The following is an 18,255-nucleotide window of genomic DNA, read 5'->3' on the forward strand; positions in this document are numbered from 1 at the left end:
TCATCCTTTTTCTAAAGCGGTGTATAAAAGTGATTTCATTACGCATGATCTTGTAACCCGGCAACGGCCGCCATGTTGTTTACAAGTACAACAACAACAACCAGGATAACCGTTCGCCAGGAAAGGTTTCACAGAACCGTTCATACATCCTAATTACGCAGGACTTCTCGACACCAAGATGACTGTTAGCTTGGAAGAGTATTTTCGCACAACCTTCGAGGACAAACTCCTCGTGTGAGTATTTCAGACGACTAAAATTTTCAAATACATGGAGTTCGCTCAAATGTACATATGATACAGTAGGCTATAGCCCCAAAAGACTCCAACTCGTTTTCTTATATTGGCCGAGCGTCGCTGGAGTCTCGACGCTAACAGTGTGAATTTCATACTCAAGAAAGGTCCAGGCCGATTTTCTTTGTTATCGAACAAGTCTCGTGCAAATAAAAACCGTCAACCTAAAGACCTGGGACCACTTTCACAAAGATGTCGTACTTAAACGACATCGCACATATAGGACGATGGTACGTTAGTAGTGACGTGCAAAATATCGTACGACAAATGTACGATAAATGTCATATGCCGCTTTGTGAAGGTGGCCCTTGCTTTCCGCACCCACCGCACCAGTGCAATATGCCCCTATTAACTTTAGAATAGATTTATTATATCCATAAAGGCTTCCATGGCACACGCTCCTCAGCCATGGCTGCAATCTTCCTACTGCTCCACTATGAAGCAGGACATGTGCGTAGGCCTAAATGTTGCTGCTCAACAGGCCAATATTAAAAAAAAAAAATATTTCGCAGCTAAGTAGTCTAGTGCCTTGATACAACAAATTAATTTGAACTCAGCACATAAAATCAAGTTGCCCCTAACAAAAACATACACATAAACAAAGGAGCCCTTGAGTACCCCAGTGCATGTTAATCGCATCAGTATTCCACACCAAATCATATACTATCTTCTTAAAAAACTATTTACACTTTAGGTATCGGCCTACATATCCATTCATCGTATTTGAAAGATCTGAAACTATTTAAAGGGAAAGAAAATATACAAAGGAAGTAAACATCAGTAGAAAGGCCATTGAAACTATATCTGAAAATATCTTCCCTTTTTGCCATATTTTTTTCTCTCTGTAAATTAAATGGCCCTGAGTTTTTAAGTGGGCTATTTGCAGTTAGTGTAAGATTTGAAGTGGGAAGTGTTAAGGGGAGTTAAACCAATTATCTGCACTCATTTTGGTCACATGGGGAGAGTGTTGGAGGTGTATAGGATGCAGATTCAATCTATGCACAATTGACCTTGAATAAAATGATGTTTATTTTCATGAAAAATGAAAAAATGAAAATTAAAGCTCTTAGTTCAGAAACTGTTGTGGAAGAGTAATGAGAATACCATATGTCTGGCCTTCAAACATGATAGTTCCTGATTCAGTGCCCTATCGTACATAAAGCTGCAGAAATCTAGTGCCATGTTATTTTCTTACTGACTTTTCATTCTCTTTTAGGCCTGAACATGGAAAGATTGTGAAAAGTTTTGTAACATCATCTCTGGTGACATACACTATCAGTATGGTCAATAATTAAAACGATTAAAAAAAAATGATCTTTCTACTGGTGCTTACTTCATTTTTATGTTTTCTTTCCAGTTTATATAAAAAACTAGTTCCTATCATGGGAGATATAGCAAAGAGACATGATTAATTAAACTCAAATTACTTAAATGAAACAGCTAGGGATGTTCATAATTTTGCCCTGCAGATAATCAAAATGATCAGCAAATTCATTGAAAGACTTCATTGTTGTAGGCTTAAAGTAATATATTACACCATGGAATGCAAAGGATTATTGAAACCTTTCAAAACATGCACATTGTATATAGTGTATATCTATATTCCTTTTTAAATAGACACTGGCAGCTAATTTGCTACACTTCAAGTAAACCAAATATGCTAGTCATTGCTACTACATCATTTACAAATGTTGTTTGGGTTATTTTCCATAGATGAATATCACATAAATTTGTTTTGTGTGATAATGGACTTCACTTGTTCAGTTGATCTCTTCCAACAAGTATGACATTTTTTTTCATGATAGAAAGATGCCAGAGCGGGAGGATGACCACCTGACTCCCGCCACTCGCCTCCTGGAGAAGAGGCGGGAAATGGCAGAGGTGGAACAGGCACTAGCTGCCCAGAAAGAGGTTTGTAAAAGGGTTTAATTACCACCTAGGTCAAAGTAGATACAGTAAATGACCTCAAATTTTGTCTAGGGCTATGCTGCTCAGATTTCCTGATTCTAGCAGTTTGATAAGTCTTATGAAACTGTTCAGAGTTTTCAGTTAAAAAACTGGGAAAAAATGTAAATTTCAAGATTATTTTATGACATTTATTTGCCTCTAAATAGGAACTTTTTTTTGGAAAAAAATTTTAGGTCATATATATGCCAAAGACAAAAAACAATGAACTGAGTATTTTCTTGTACCACAGCTAGAATATATTAACAACAACTCTCTTAATGAAATACACACATATACACTCTACATGTCTACACAAATAAATAAATACATGTTGGTGAATTATGTGTTGAATGTGTTTTCAGACATGATCATTTTTTATTTCATGCATGATTGAATGAAGACATAAGACATATGATACTGAGTAAAGAGTAAAATTTGTTTATACCCATGAAGAAAGTGATGGATATTTCATTTTTGTATTTAAACTTTCAGGAATTCCAAATGAAAATGGAAAGCCTTCAACAAAGAAGAGAAGAATTAGAGAGAAAAGAATATCAGTTGAAGGAATCTTTGTTAAAATTTGATAAATTTTTAAAGGTAAGTACGAAACAAGAATTTTGATGCAAAAGTCAATTTTATAATGAATTCACTGGATACCCTTGGTGGTTAAATGCCTGTATGTGACCAAGTTCTCATATCTCAGTGTAAGCTCAGCCCATGTACATCAGGCTGTATTAAATGTCACTGTAGCTAAAGAGTATTTGTGGCATACATCTACATGAAGTTTAAGTGGTTAACTAAACAGATATTTCATGTCAAAATTTCCAAACTCATTCATGATGTTTTCTGACATGAAATGATGAAACAGAGCATCGGCGTTAATCAATGTATTGCAACACAACGTTGGTAAAATAATGCATCTGATTTAAAATATAAGCTTTTTGTTCAAAGGAAAATGATTCCAAGAGAGCAAGAGCTGTTAAGAAGGCTAATGATGAGAGGGAAATGAAGAAGCAGAAAGACAAAGATATTCTCAGGTGGATTTCTGTTGTGTTATTTTCCTCTGCATAATCTCTGCGGACTCCCACAGAGTTAACTAAAGCATGATTCTTGTTCTGTGCCTCCTCAGCATTAAGGTGGCTGAGGATTAAAACCAGCAGCAATTCCTCAAAGTCCTGTCTGACCTAAGTCAAAATTTAAAAAATCTCTATACAATGTTTAGTTTGTGGTACTGGAAGTTGAAATTTGGTGAGGAAGGGGGGGGGGGGGAATTTTAATATCCCAAAACCCCCAAAAACCAGCTTTCAGATCATATTTCAAATTTTGACTAAAGTCAGAAATGGCTTTGTGGAATCAGCCCCTGCTACAGCCTTAATATGGACTTTTGAGATTAAAGTCTTGCTCCCTGATGAGAGGTAATAAGTCCTAACTACATATACCATGTGACTTGTTTTGTTCACATGAATTTACTGATCACGTGTCTCACCATGTTCTGGTCTTGAGATACATGTATATATTACATGTCTTTCCTTGAGGAATGTCTTAGGCTGACGACGATTCACGTCAATATTCCCCGTCATACTAGTATTTGTCTGCTCTAACTATAACTTACTGTGGAACCTTTCTCAGATGCCCATGCTGTAGTAAATGTAATAAAAAAATACTTTCATAACAATTCTGACAGATCACTTAATTGGTACAGTAGAACTCTTTTTATCTTTATCGATAAAAGAGTTTGAAGTCATCAACTCAAAACTCCACTGTTCAAGTCTGGTGAGGTTGCTCAGGTGAATGGCATTGGTTTGCTCTTGGTCACTGAATCCAGTTTCCTACACTCATATTTGAACCCTGGCTTGTAAAAAGTGTAAAATTCTCAAGTAAAGTTTTATTGGATAAATGAGTACGTCTATTATGTAACCAGAGACTGTATATATGACAGAATTGTTTTTAACTCTGCTTACAATGTATATACCCTACAGAGAACACACGTTTTAAATTTGACATGCTTGTTGGTTTTATATTTTGTACCAGCCATACTACAAGTATGTTAAAATGGTATTGTCAGTGGAATATTTAAAAATGTGTACAGTGCTCTTAACTAAGTGTCTTATCAAATAAACTTGATTTCACAGGCTGAAAGTTGAAACAGAAGCATTAATGCGAGAAAAAGACAAGATCCAAACACGTTTGATGAACCATACAATCTTCCACAAGTACATGGAGAAAGTGCTGGAATCTGGTGAAGAATTTCACGAGATTCGAGACATCATTGCCAGATATGACACATTAACAGCAACTCATGAGGTCTGATGGACAAATCTTCATTTATTTATTTATTTTAATACTTTGGCATTAGGTACGTTTACTTGCTGAGGAAATTGAAACTTACATATTAACATTATTCATTATGGAGGCTGTGATGTTCTCCACATGTAAATTTAATGTATCTAATACGTACATGTAGATTTAATTTTATTTTTACAAAAACATTTTTTTACAGCTTAGTTTTACGGGGAAAAAATTGATCGAAGGGTGGATTGATTGATTATTTGATTATTGCGTAAGGCCACCCTAATGCATAACTTTCTAGCCATAGTTCATCCGGAAAATTTAACATGTTTAAAACTAAATTTAGTCTACAAAACATGGCTGCCTGTAGTGCTGGCTTACTTCATACTTTTAGTGTTATGACTTTGTAATAACTGCATGCTTTTCATTTATATAATAGTATAAATGGTGGTAATGGATTGAGTTACTATGATGGTTGATAGCGTCCATTTTTTACCGACATCTTAACAACCCCGCAGAGGGTGCAGGTTGCGGAGGACACAGTTTTAATTAAATTAATTTCATTTTATCTGCAACCTGGTTGACGTTTCTAAGTTTTCATAAAACCGCACCTTCCACAGGGTTGCTAAGGTTGCGGTCTAGATGGACGCTATCAGCCACCATAAGTAAGTGTTAACATGTGGTACATTATATAAATGTCAAGATGATTGGTACTAAAATGGTTGTAGTTTTGTCATTCATGAGGCTTCGGCTGTTGTATACTGCTATAGTGTCATGTTGCTCTCATTAAATAATAGTGTAATACATGTATATGATTGCAGTATGCTGTTGTCCTGTTTCTTGCATTATCGTTGGCTCTCATGCGGGTGTACAGTACGTGTTGTCACATGTCTCATGGAGTTACAGTGCTAATCATGTAATGCTCAGTGTTAATACAATCATAATGTTTGTAATGAAACACTTGTAGTCAGTGGTAATTAATATTATGTGGCGGATAGGCATTACATTTTATAGCATTAATGTTACTTGTGTTAATGCTTGTGCAAATACTAGTATAGTTGTAATGCCCAGATTTTCATGCCGTTGTACCTATTTGTTTGATCAGGACTTAATGGAGAAGGACCAGCTCAATCAAGATGCTGTTGAAGCACAGAGACAACAGTTACTCAAATACACAGAGGTTTGACCTTTATGATGCCATAACTTTCTGAAAAGTTCCCTGTGTATGCTGAAAAACTAAACATTCACAAATTATATGCAGTAACAACTAAATCCCATCATACAGTGTATATGTAGTCTCTTTTTTATATTCTCTTTTGGGTGGTAGGGTGACTCAGGGGCGCAAATTCCGTTTTCTAATTTCTTTACAGAGTGTGATTTACATTGTCCTGAAATTCAAGATCAGCTAAAGAAATTTAAAAACAAGAAAAATTAGCCTATGATAATGAATCATAAAATTTTCCAGGCATGGATCTTCTGGTTGGTTTTCTCATTACTTCAAGGCCTGTGCTTGATGTTTACAGGAAAAAAACAATGAAATTTTGTCCTACAACAACCAACTGGCCAGTCTTCAGACTAGGTTAGACAAAGCCCAAAGTGAGGCTGTCAAATGGGAGTCAGTCTGGACACATATCAAAAATACAGCTGCTAAAAAAACACTTCTGCTGGGCAGAATTAAAATGTAAGTACCCAGGGCTCTGTTGTTCAAAACTGTTTCAAGATTTAGTACCATATTTAACTTTAAGCCAAGTCTTCAGTTTAGTACTTAGCCCAAAAATAATTGCGTAACAGTATATTAAATATGAAGTATAAGTCCACTGCTGTTAGACTTTGACTTTGGACAATTGTCTTTGGACAAGTGTCGTGGCTGCTGAGTTTGACTAAAATCTAAATATAAAAAGTTAATACCAGTATTAGCTAATACGCTTTTGAACAACTGGGCCCTGATGTTCGAGACACATGTACATGTATATGAGTGGTAGATCAAACATTGTATTAAACCCATTTTCTCAAGCAGTTCAGCTAACAACAAAGTAAGTTTTCATCTTTTAATATTATATAGCCATGTACTATAATGGTAAATTCTTGAATTCCAGGGCCACACACAACTTGTATCAGCTTGTAAAGAAACACCAGAAACAGACAGCCCAGACTGAGGAGACCCATGAGCAGCTGAACCAGGTAACTGTCAGGCCTCTGGGGCTTGTCTTTCTTATAGTGTTGTGTCTTGACATGGGGTGAGAGATGATTTGTTGCCAGTAGTCCGGTACTCATCTGGACATGAATCTTAGCTTAACACTGCATTGGAGGTTAGTTCGTCAACAGGTAAAATTATAATTGTCTCCCAGGACGCTGGAAAACAAAATTTGCCAAAAATTACCATGGTTTTGGTGTTAGGTACATGTGTATACCTGTATAGAAACATTCAAAGTATTATACATTACTTGTGTGAGTAAAGGCAGAAATGTTTCCAATGAGTTCCCAGATAATAAAGCCTGCTTGGTTTCCTGGAATATGGAGTAACATATTATGGTGTCTCCTTTAGCCAGACAAGTCAGATTTTCCTTTAGTCAGACAATGGAAAGGTTCCTTTAGCCAGACAATGGAAAGGTTCCTTTAGCCAGACAATGGAAAGGTTTATTTAGCCAGACAATGGAAAGGTTCCTTTAGCCAGACAATGGAAAGGTTCATTTAGCCAGACAATGGAAAGGTTCATTTAGCCAGACAATGGAAAGGTTCATTTAGCCAGACAATGGAAAAGTTCATTTAGCCAGACAATGGAAAGGTTCATTTAGCCAGACAATGGAAAGGTTCCTTTAGCCATACAATGGAAACTTTCCTCAGCATTTGACAATGGAAATTTTCTTTTAGCCATACAGTGGAAATTTTTCTTTAGCCAGACAATGAAAAGTTTCTTTAGCCAAACATTGGAAAGTTTTCTTTAGCCAGACAATGGAAAGTTTCCTTAGCCAAACATTGGAAAGTTTCCTTTAGCCAGGCAATGGAAAGTTTCTGTTAGCCATACAATGGAAAGTTTCCTCAGCATTTGGCATGGGTTTGCATAGCTAGTAGAACTAATGAAATGCCTACCTTCAGCCCATGCATTGTTGTTTCATTCAAATTCTTGCTTCCGTATTTTGAGGAGTGAAATGCAGCTCTTCACCACTCATTTGCATATCGAAATGACAATTCTGATTGGTAATTATGTAGCTTTGCGTGTTGATAAGTCATATGTGATAGAATGGGAGTAAGGGTTTCCTTAGGTCTAATGGCTGTCTCAGTTAGTATAGTGTGACTTGTACTCGCTGCCATGTTGGATCTCTACAAAAAGACTTCCATGGTCTCTCCCACGGGGTGCCTTTCACTGTGCATTGCTCTTTCATTAGACTGAGATCCAACATATGGCCTCCAGCGCAAGTCAACCATACGGACTGGGTTATAGACCTGGCTGACATTGCAAATATCTGGTGCATGTCTGTGGCTTCCAACCAACTTTTATTTATAAATAACTTGTTTGTCATGAACTTGGTTTGGACTCATGCATTTGAAATAGGTTTAGATGCAGTTTGTTGCCATGGTGATAGACAAGTCAATTCCTGTTTGATCATCAGCCTTGCCCAATCCTACCTGTACAAAATCTGAGACCACAAACTGTGGAAAATGACATGAAGCTTCACCCATGACTAAGTTGCGCATTTTGCCTGATTGTAAAAGTTCTAAGGATCTTAGAAAGGCAATTTGAGGTTCGTTTGGAATCTTACCCTACTGGGAAAATGTAAGCTTAAGCACCAAAAGTCATATTTTAAACTCAAAGCATATATATATATATATATATATATATATATATATATATATATATATATATATATCCCCTAAGTCAATCTGCACGTCTAATGTTCACTTTAAAACATGTATATATCCCACCCTTCATCACTTTGCCAATACCCCCTCTTGTTCACTTGCACCTTGATTGCTTAAGCCTGGTCAACTTCTTAAGCCTTACCAACCTAATTAATCGCAAGCAGGAGTTTGTATATGTATTTTATACCAAATAAATAGACTGTTTCAATATTGGCCATTGGAAAGCTGTGGGGGGGGGGGGTCAATAATTAAGGGCTCATTATCACACTGGATTGAAAGAAAGAATATCAGGAGGAATTTTTATGTATGGAGAAAATGTTTAATAACAGTGTACAGGGAGAATTGTTAGTTGGTAGTGTACATCTATGTAGAAGGGAAAGTGGTTAACATTGTATTCAGGGCAGACATCCCAAATGTCATGAATATGTGTTGTTGGCCTGGATAAAATATGTAATAACTCCCCGATTTCCAGACAAGCACAGACCCGGGAAGATTTCCCATATGCATGCTTTATAGTGCAGCGAAGTACGCCAGTATAATATTAGTTGCTTTATCGTTTTGTAGCTGAAATAAATTCAACTCAAAGCACATTTATGTATACATGTTTGTATGCCTTGAAATATTTTTGTACTTTGTTGTTGTTAAAGTTGCGTAATATGTAAGCTGGCGAACTGTGAATCGTGCCGCGCGTGCAAAAACTTGGAATACAGGTATCATTGTGGTGGCAATAAGGTGGTGTGCAGTTAGGTGGTGTGCATTTGGGTAGTGTGCAATTACATGCAGTTGTAGGTTGTCTGCAACTAGGTGGTGTGCAGTTAGGTGGTGTGCATTTGGGTAGTGTGCAATTACATACAGTTGTAGGTTGTCTGCGACTAGGTGGTCGGCAGTTAGGTCGTCTGCATCAATTGGCTTAGCTGCGTATATATGGCTGAATAGTGATTGGTGTTAGCTAGCTGTTATTAAATGCTTCGTTTGCTTTTGAACAGCCTGTTGTTATGTTTTTGGAGTTTATTTAGTATGCACGTTAACATTTAATATGGTGTATAGCATGTAATGTAGAGATTTAGATATATTTATATACGGCTTTAACCCCCGCTTCATTAACCCGTGTTTTTCTGTGGCTTTGCTAATGGCTATCCCCTCTCTAACCCGTGCACCGCTTTTCCCTCCCTTCTCATTAACAGGTTGAGTCCTTCATCTTTGATCTGGTGGACATCGTCAGAGAACTGAAGCGCTCGATGGAAGAACAGACCTCACTTTTGCCCACCACACAAAGCTAACTCCTCCCATGTAACCCTGGTAACCCTCTCATCTAACAAGGCTGACATTATACCACTCGCTCATTTGCTCAACTTTGTCCTCGTTCATTTGGCAATTTTTACAGATCCGAATTTTCATCCAAGACCTGACCCAAGTCACCAATGAGATCAAGCGTATGGAGTTGACAGGGACTTCAATTGTACCACCTTCATCGAGTTAATATTTTATTCTAGTCATTTTTTTTTATTATTTCTATTATTTCTGTTATTCTGTTTCTATATATATATATATATATATATATATATATATATATATATATATATATATATATATATATTTGTTTAGGACAAACTCCGCTTGTAATTGCAATGTTTGGTTCCTTATCCCCAGAATATACACCCATTTTCATTTGTTTCGTCTATGTCTAGGTTCACAAAATTTTACATCCTTTTTAATCTCTGCTCAGACTTTTCGTGTAATTTTACCTATTTTTTTTTTTTTTTTTTTTTTTCTTATTTTTTTTTTTGGGAACCAAGTACTTGTTTGAAAAGAAATTTTGGAATTCAGCCATAAAATATCACAATACAACTTTTTTGCCATATTATTACATACAATATGTTCTGGGGGCATCCTTGTGATATGCTGATTGTCCAAGTCATCCTAATGTATATTTCCCCTAATTTGCATATTGGTCATCATGCATATTTAACTGTTTGAAATACATACTGTGATCTCAAAATGCAACAATTGTGTCTGGGTTGTGATGTTGTAAATCTTCAGTAAGTAGTAAGCTATTCAGTGGTGTTTGATGATTTGATGATCGAACATTTGATTGGTATCGAATGAATGATTGATATCTTTCTCTGGCTTAAGTTGCTGAGAGCCACACGCACACCCAAGCGCCGACAAAAATATAATTTCCTATTTAGGTGGAAATAACGAAAAGGTATTATATTTGGACGTCATCCCCGGGCAGCCTATAGCTGATAGCTGAGTGTTTTGTTGAGTTAAGTATCCCTATCAAAAACGAAGCAGATAGAGTGGTCATATTGGCCCTCTGGTAAATTTTATTTGATTTATTTATAATTTGATTGGAGTCTTACACTGTATTGAAGAATATTTCACTTATACGACGGCGGCAAGCAGTGTGGTGGGAAGATTTTTTTTCTTTTCTTGGTAGAGCTAATTTAGTAGAGCGAATCTGAATTAGCTGAAGCGAATTTAGTAAAGCGGTCTATTCCCAAATAAACCTAAAAATATTACAGTCAATCCTCACTCCAACGCTATGCCGAAGCCAGCAGATACAGTCAACTTGCCCACCTGTCACGTCCTACTGACGCTGCGTCACTAACCACTAGGGAGAGGGAGGCCCCACAGCCTACATAGCTCTCACAGATACGAACCATCTATAGATCCAAGCAAATTAACTGTGTAGACTACGTTTCCTAAAAACGACTTTGCAACAAATTGACACATCCACAACGACATGTGTGTCCATGACAGGCCTAAACCAATTGTGTGCCCCCCTTCACGCGTCATTGTATACCGCTTACACTTGTCATTGTGAACTGTGTTGCACAAACTGCATATAGACCAGTACTGCTGTCGACATATATGTAACTGTGGCGAAGTTAAGTCACGGGTAAGTTGTGTTCTGCACACTACACATATATTGTTTAGAAGATTTGAAATGGCTGCCATTCATGACTGTATTCGCTAAATCTGAGGCAGAGGTGAACCTGTACCTATGCGCAGTGTGTTGCCTATGTCAGAGGGGTTTCCGTTATTTTGTAGTTACAAGTCGGAGCAGACATGTAAGTGGTAAACATGACCTCTGTTTGCAACCTGTACGCGGCGTCTCAACTCACACAAGGTACGTGTGTAGCTAAATGTAGTGGTCTGCAAGCCCTTACGGAAGGATGTTTGGCCCATCCATACCACTATCTTATTAATCTTCTCTGCATCAGAGACAGATTTTCTAGGCATCCGAAGTACGACGTTGAACCCCAAGCACTCAATCAATGCATCCCCATACACTTTGTTCAGCCGCATCTATTGCGGGTGTTGAGCTGTGAAACTCCCGGCAGAGATGGAACCTTACACGGAAGAGAATCGCAATCTCTGCTGTAAAATAGGGCCCTGTGAACGTATAGTTATGTATGCTTGGGGTTTCTACCACCCATAAAATAGCCCGCCATCCTGTAAGTGAAAAACTCTTGAGTATGGTCAGGTGATAGCAAACACATAAAACTGTAAATTCCTGGCAATGATTTGTTTAGAGCTCTCCGGAAGGAGAAATGGAAATTTTGCTCAGTTCTCAGTAACACCGATTAAGTGGATAATAAAACTGCAACACACTGGAGATATATTTATTTGTTTATTTGATTGGTGTTTTACGCCGCACTCAGTGATATTTCACTTATACGATGGCGGCCAGCAGTATTGTGGGAGAAAACCGAGCTGACGGAAAAGCACGACCATCCGCAGGTGGATGGAAGATCTTCCCATGTGCGACCAGAGAGGAAGCTAAGAGTTTGACCGCATGGGTGAGAGGTTCATTGCGCCGCACTGGCGTGTTAACCCCCTCGACCACGGAGGCTGCACCAGGGGTATGTATAGGATCCCAATTTCTGATGCTCCTTTAAATAGCCAGTGGTTTCAAAACCAAAAGTGATTATTGATGTGACAGGCAGGCTCAGTTTTAGCCTTGGTGAGCGCTCATGTGACCATTTACGCTGTCTTACGTTCGTTGAAGACCTCTTGGCTTCCATCAACATGACCAGCAAGCGTGTACGTTACGCGTGGGAAAGTCCTTCATTGACTTACTCCAGGCATTCCGGCTTAAAATGAAAAACGCTTGAGATTTGTGTTAAATAACAATCCGATAAATCAGATGTAGATCTCTGAGTGATGTTCAGCACTTAGTAGAAAGGAAGACTGTGGAAACCTGGTGCTAAGCCTGGTGAACGAGCCTAAGGACACAGAAAACGATGCCTTTATGAAAGCCAACCATTTAAATCTCATGCATCGTAGCAGGGAACTCTCCTACATTATCACTAAATGCATTTATTGTTGAAGGCGAAGATTGTACACGTATATCCTAATAAATCAATCAAAATATAAATCCCTCTTGTATTCTGGGACCTCTTACACAAAGCGATCGTAGTCTAAGTTGTGTGTAGCTACTCTGGCGACATGTTAAAAGCATGTTTTGCCATGGTAGTCCACACAGGCTATGAGTGCTTTGTGCAAGAGGCCCCATATCTGCTTCTGTTTTCAGTTGTTACATTTGTTTTGTTCTTTTTTTCAAGTAGGCCTATCTTTTGGACCCATTGAATTTTCTTGACCATGGGTCACAGACTTAACTAAGAAACATTTACCACTTCATGTGAAGCAGACGTCTACTGTGGCCTTTATCATTTAAGAATCACCCGAAACATAAAATACTGCTTCCAACATCAGATTTCCTGGTAGGCAGCTGGTCACGCAAGCAGAAACGTGTTCATCGGTGTATAAATACTGGTATCGAATTTGTGTACTACACGGGTCTTGCACAGACAAACTTTGGTCACTCAGGATGGCGGGGATGGCCCAGAAACTCGTCTGCACTATCTTTATTTTTTGTTTCCCTCCGAGGTTCCATTTTTCGAAGGCTAGTACATACGTTTGACTGACTTCAGTATTAACCAGACGTTCGGAGTTTTATTTGGAAGCGTTTGGTCTCGGGACAATCTTTCACAGGAACACAAAGCTTCTCCAGGACTCGTGTCAATCTTACATCGAGAGGGGATGGATAGCTCGGCCCTTGTCAGAAAGTCAACACCTGGACCACGGCACATGTCCATATCTGTCAATCACCCTGGCCTGGTTAGCGCATAGTAAAGAAGACAAGGTCTGCGCAAAACAAAGCTAACTTTTACAGCCCACGTCATTTGCTGTTGTAGTTAGAACTCTAATAGAGTACTGGAGTTAGATGGGAACTGGACTGAATGTCATAGCTGAATTTCATCGTACAACCGTTTTCGGGAGTTTTCACGGACAGTGTAGCCGAAAGCATCAAGTCGAATACTGTAAACCCAGACCAGTTTCATGTTAAAGCAATAGGATTCTCATCTTTTTCTAAACAAAAAAAGGTGTTGGCGTTTAAACGCTTCTAGCGAGAAAACTGTTGATCGTAGCTCAAATCCATTGGTAAATGCTGGAAAGAGCATGTCTTGGGCTACACGTTGGTACAAGTAGCACATTTCTAGCTCCCATAGTTCTTGAGTTAAACGTCATTGAAATTAAATTAAATTAATTTTTTTTAGTGTTTTGCTTATATCTCAAAAAGTTACATAAATATGCAAAAAATAAAAGCAGATTTGGAATCAGCAGCTCAAAATACACCAGAATATACTGAAAAAAATTGACATTTCAGAACTTTTTGTGACGTCACAACTTCGACCAATGGCGAGCTTCCAGAGTTTTGACCGGAAGTCAACCATTTTTGCAAACTTTTTGGAACTCGTGACCATTTTAAAAGTTTTCAACAAAATCCAATATGGCGGACGAGCCACGTGACCTAGAAAAAATGGACAATGTACACCTAGAAAATCTCTGCCAGATAATATGAGCAAAATTTGGGACCTCTACATGAACGGTGTTGGAGTTCTGCTGCTAACAAATTCGGTGAAAAAAATAATAGTAAGAAAAAACAGAACGATTTCAATAGGGATCCCGTTCGGGAATCCCTAAAAAACAAATGCAACTTCTCATCTTTCTACATCTACGTCCCTAAAGTAAAATGCGTTTTGCATCGAGGCAAAATTTGCAGTAGAAACAAGCCTCGAAAGTGTCTTTAACTTCATTATAGATATAAGCCTCGGAAGTGTCTTTAAGTTCATTACATAGGCAAGCCTCGGAACTGTCTCTGACTTCATTACCGAGAGAGGCCTTGGAATTGTCTTTAAAAGACAAGCCTCGGACTGTCATTAGCTTAATTACAGAGACAAGCCTCGGAACTGTCTTTCACTTTATTACAAAGACAAACCTCGGAACTGTGATTAGCTTAATTACAGAGATAGGCCTCGGAACTGTCTTTCACTTTATTACAAAGACAAACCTCGGAACTGTGATTAGCTTAATTACAGAGATAGGCCTCGGAACTGCCTTTAACTTTATTACAGAGAAAGGCCTCGGAACTGTCTTTCACTTTATTACAGAGACAAGCCCCGGAACTGGCTTTAACTTCATTACAGAGGCAAGCCTCGGAACTGTCTTTAACTTCATTACAGAGGCAAGCCTCGGAACTGTCTTTAACTTCATTACAGAGATAGGCCTCGGAACTGCCTTTAACTTTATTACAGAGACAAGCCTCGGAACCGTCTTTAACTTCATTACAGAGATAGGCCTCGGAACTGTCTAACTTCATTACAAATGCAAGCCTGGGAATGTCATTAGCTTAATTACAGAGACAGGCCTCGGAACTGTCTTTAACTTCATAACAGAGAAAGGCCTCGGAACTGTCTTTAACTTCATTACAGAGATAGGCCTCAGAACTGTCTTTAACTTCATTACAGAGATAGGCCTCGGAACTGTCTTTAACTTCATTACAGAGGCAGGCCTCGAAATTGTATTCAACTTCATTACAGAGATAGGCCTCGGAACTGTCTTTAACTTCATTACAGAGAGAGGCCTCGGAATTGTCTTTAACTTCATTACAGAGATAGGCCTCGGAACTGCCTTTAACTTTATTACAAAGACAAGTCTCGGAACTGTCTTTAACTTCATAACAGAGAAAGGCGTCGGAACTGTCTTTAACTTCATTACAGAGATAGGCCTCGGAACTGTTTTTAACTTCATTACAGAGACAGGCCTCGGAACTGTCTTTAACTTCATTACAGAGAAAGGCCTCGGAATTGTCTTTAACTTTATTACAAAAACAAGCCTCGGAACTGTCTTTAACTTCAAAATACAGAGACAAGCTTTGTAACTTGCAGACGTACATCTTATCTCGACCTAGATTTGTAGAAAGACCAAAATTGGTTTCCTCTCTCGCAGACTTTATAAGAGGGATAGTTTAAATTCTAACTTTGTAAATTATCGTTACTTGGGCAGCAATATGCTGAAGGGTCCTGCATATGGCTAACATTTGTTATGTGACGATTTCACTCAGCGTCACAACGTTACTGCGAAACCCGGGGCGAGGGGAGTTTATTCATCATGTTGAATTTGATCCCCACGTTGGATATACTTGAACAGTTGCAATCCAAGAGCATCTGAGCAACATTATTATCGACAAATTGTAATCTACCATGGTACACGGTTTGAATACTGATATTACTCATTCGCCTAGAACATACCTTGCGCTTTTCCAACATCACTAAAAACTTTTGACTGCTTCCTTTTGCGTTATTCCGTCCTAATTTGTATACTTTCTTAGTTCTGTTGCGGTTGGTGTGGGCTTTGTAACGTCCATCTTTCGTAGAATAGTTTCCATGTGGTATATTTCTCCACGGGGATGCAGGGCATGCTTGAGTATATAGCTAAAAGAAACCATGTCAAATAATATAACATTCTGACGTACTTGGTAGCTGTGAACCTTTAAGCTGGAGTTCTTATGACCATGGGAAAAGTACTTTTAGAGCAACCGGAAACACGATGTCGCGTCATTCGCACCCCAGACCTGAAAGGTAAAACAGCGTTCGTGTGACGTTAGCGGAAACAGGTGCATTCTCGGATTACAGAAATGACTTGCGTCTGACAGGTTAAAATTGAGAGCAAGTTTTCCTTTGAGATTCCCAGGCTTATGAGTCTACTCGCTCAAGCCTGTAGTCCGCCATTATGGCCAAAGTGATGACGTCATGGGAACACTACATGAATTTTCTTATATATGTCCAAATGACCAACTCCGCACGACCTGTTTCTATTTATTTATTTAATTGATTGGTATTTTACACCGTTCTCAAGAATATTTCTCTTATACTGTCGGCCAGGATTATGGGAGGAGGAAACCAGGCAGAGCAAGGGGGAAACCTATGCTGGCAGACAATCCCAGGTATGGCCAGAGAGGAAGCCAGCATGAGCTAAACTCACAGCGACCAAATTTGTGGGCGGCCTCTAGGTCATTGCGCACCGCTCGCACGCTTTTCCCCTCGACCACGGTGGCCCCCACGACAACTGAGTTGAATGGGGTCCTGTGTTATTTTGTCGCTTATGCCGAGATTTAGCATCCAGATAATTTAACAAGCACTCATGGCTGCCATAATGTCAGCTTACAGCCAATAATTTTGATCAGCTTGTTTTTATGAAAAGCCCAAATTGTTTTGTTGTTGTCTTCTTTTTTGTGTGCTTCTTATACCCGAGTATAAAGCTTTCCAATGTGTAAAGTTTGTTCGCACTTCAGAGCTGAAGTTCACAATTCGAAAAGAACCAGGCATTATTTACTAGAATAAAAACAAACCGGCGTTTACCTCTAAGCCACAGGCGTAGCGATCTCATACTTGGTACACAAACACAACTCTACAAAGGGACCATTTAAAATCTTTGGCGTCCTACGTCACGTTGCGTCACACTTATTTGTTAACTGAACTGATATAACGGAAGGGTTGCTTGGCGCATGCGCCTTAAGCGATGGGCGCACACATCTGCTTGGTATACAAGCACAACTCGTCGATCTCTGAAAATGATGATGAGTGAAAACCGCTTCTCTCGAAAACTGGTTTTTAACATAGTGACAAGCCAACGACTACTTATAATGAAAGAGTGCATTATATAATTGTAGCTTAATTAAAATGAAGAATAATTATAAATTAAATAAAATGTATTCTAACTGTAATGTGAAACAAAGAGCCAAATAATTGCAGTGTGACAGAAAATGCCAGCTTATAATCTTGCAAGTAAACATGCATAAGCTAAATATAATGCAAGAAAATTGCAACATTTTATAACCAAAAATACATGACACTCATGCTCCCACTATGATAGAGAAAAATTACGGTGAAAATATTGTGTCAATTAAATACAATAGAAAGAAAATATCATCTTGTTTTGAGTTTTATTAAAAGAATGTGACTTATGGTTAAAGTGAAAAAAAACAACTAATTATATAAAAAAACACAGACAATAATCAGTGAGTATGCATGGGCCTGTACTATTTTTTCATGGTCTATCAGTTACTTTTATTTATTGATTTACTTATTTATTTATTTGATTGGTGTTTTACACCGTATTAAGAATAGTTCTTATGCGACGGCGACCAACATTATGATGGGGGAAACCGTGCACACCCACGATCACCAGCAGCTTTCTGCCAGACCTTCCCACTCAAGACCTGGGAGGAAGCCAGCATGAGGTGGGCTTGAACTCCCAACGATTGCCTTGGGGACAGGTTTCTGAATCTTCCTATATATATATATATATATGCTCTTTGTATATACATGTATATATGCATCGTCTTTGCACAGCAATGTTCCTAGTAAGAATCTGCTGCATGTCTAATAAATTTATTTCAATGTAATCGTATTGTTTACATCAAAACACATGCATTTAATCTTTAATATTAAAAATATAAATATGATCAAAATCCAGGCTAAACACATTTATTGGCTAAAAAGTGCAAATATATTT

The 18,255-nt window shown here is 38.3% G+C and overlaps 1 protein-coding gene across 2 annotated transcripts; it reads left to right on the forward strand.

The window, feature by feature from the left end:
- The first annotated feature begins 96 nt into the window (after positions 1–96).
- On the forward strand, positions 97–9,878 carry LOC135476552 (coiled-coil domain-containing protein 42 homolog). Of its 2 annotated transcripts, none has more exons than XM_064756606.1 (9): positions 97–234; positions 2,097–2,202; positions 2,731–2,835; positions 3,190–3,275; positions 4,371–4,542; positions 5,633–5,707; positions 6,051–6,208; positions 6,624–6,708; positions 9,573–9,878. In XM_064756606.1, the coding sequence occupies exons 1-9, from the start codon at positions 179–181 to the stop codon at positions 9,666–9,668; spliced, it is 939 nt and encodes a 312-aa protein (XP_064612676.1). In that variant the 5' UTR covers positions 97–178; the 3' UTR covers positions 9,669–9,878. The 2 variants fall into 2 exon arrangements, with proteins under 2 accessions (XP_064612676.1, XP_064612677.1); XM_064756607.1 differs by having other exon boundaries at positions 9,773–9,868.
- The last annotated feature ends 8,377 nt before the right edge of the window (positions 9,879–18,255 follow it).

This window comes from Liolophura sinensis, chromosome 10, assembly GCF_032854445.1.
Source record: "Liolophura sinensis isolate JHLJ2023 chromosome 10, CUHK_Ljap_v2, whole genome shotgun sequence".
NCBI lineage: Eukaryota > Metazoa > Mollusca > Polyplacophora > Chitonida > Chitonidae > Liolophura > Liolophura sinensis.

What these genes read in the sequence shown, in the direction of transcription:
- LOC135476552 (XM_064756606.1), top strand. Translation starts at nt 179, where the DNA reads ATGACTGTTAGCTTGGAAGAGTATTTTCGCACAACCTTCGAGGACAAA. An exon ending in TTCGAGGACAAACTCCTCGT is followed by an intron (nt 235 to 2,096) that starts GTGAGTATTTCA and finishes TTTTCATGATAG; the next exon opens with AAAGATGCCAGAGCGGGAGG. An exon ending in CCCATGAGCAGCTGAACCAG is followed by an intron (nt 6,709 to 9,572) that starts GTAACTGTCAGG and finishes TCTCATTAACAG; the next exon opens with GTTGAGTCCTTCATCTTTGA.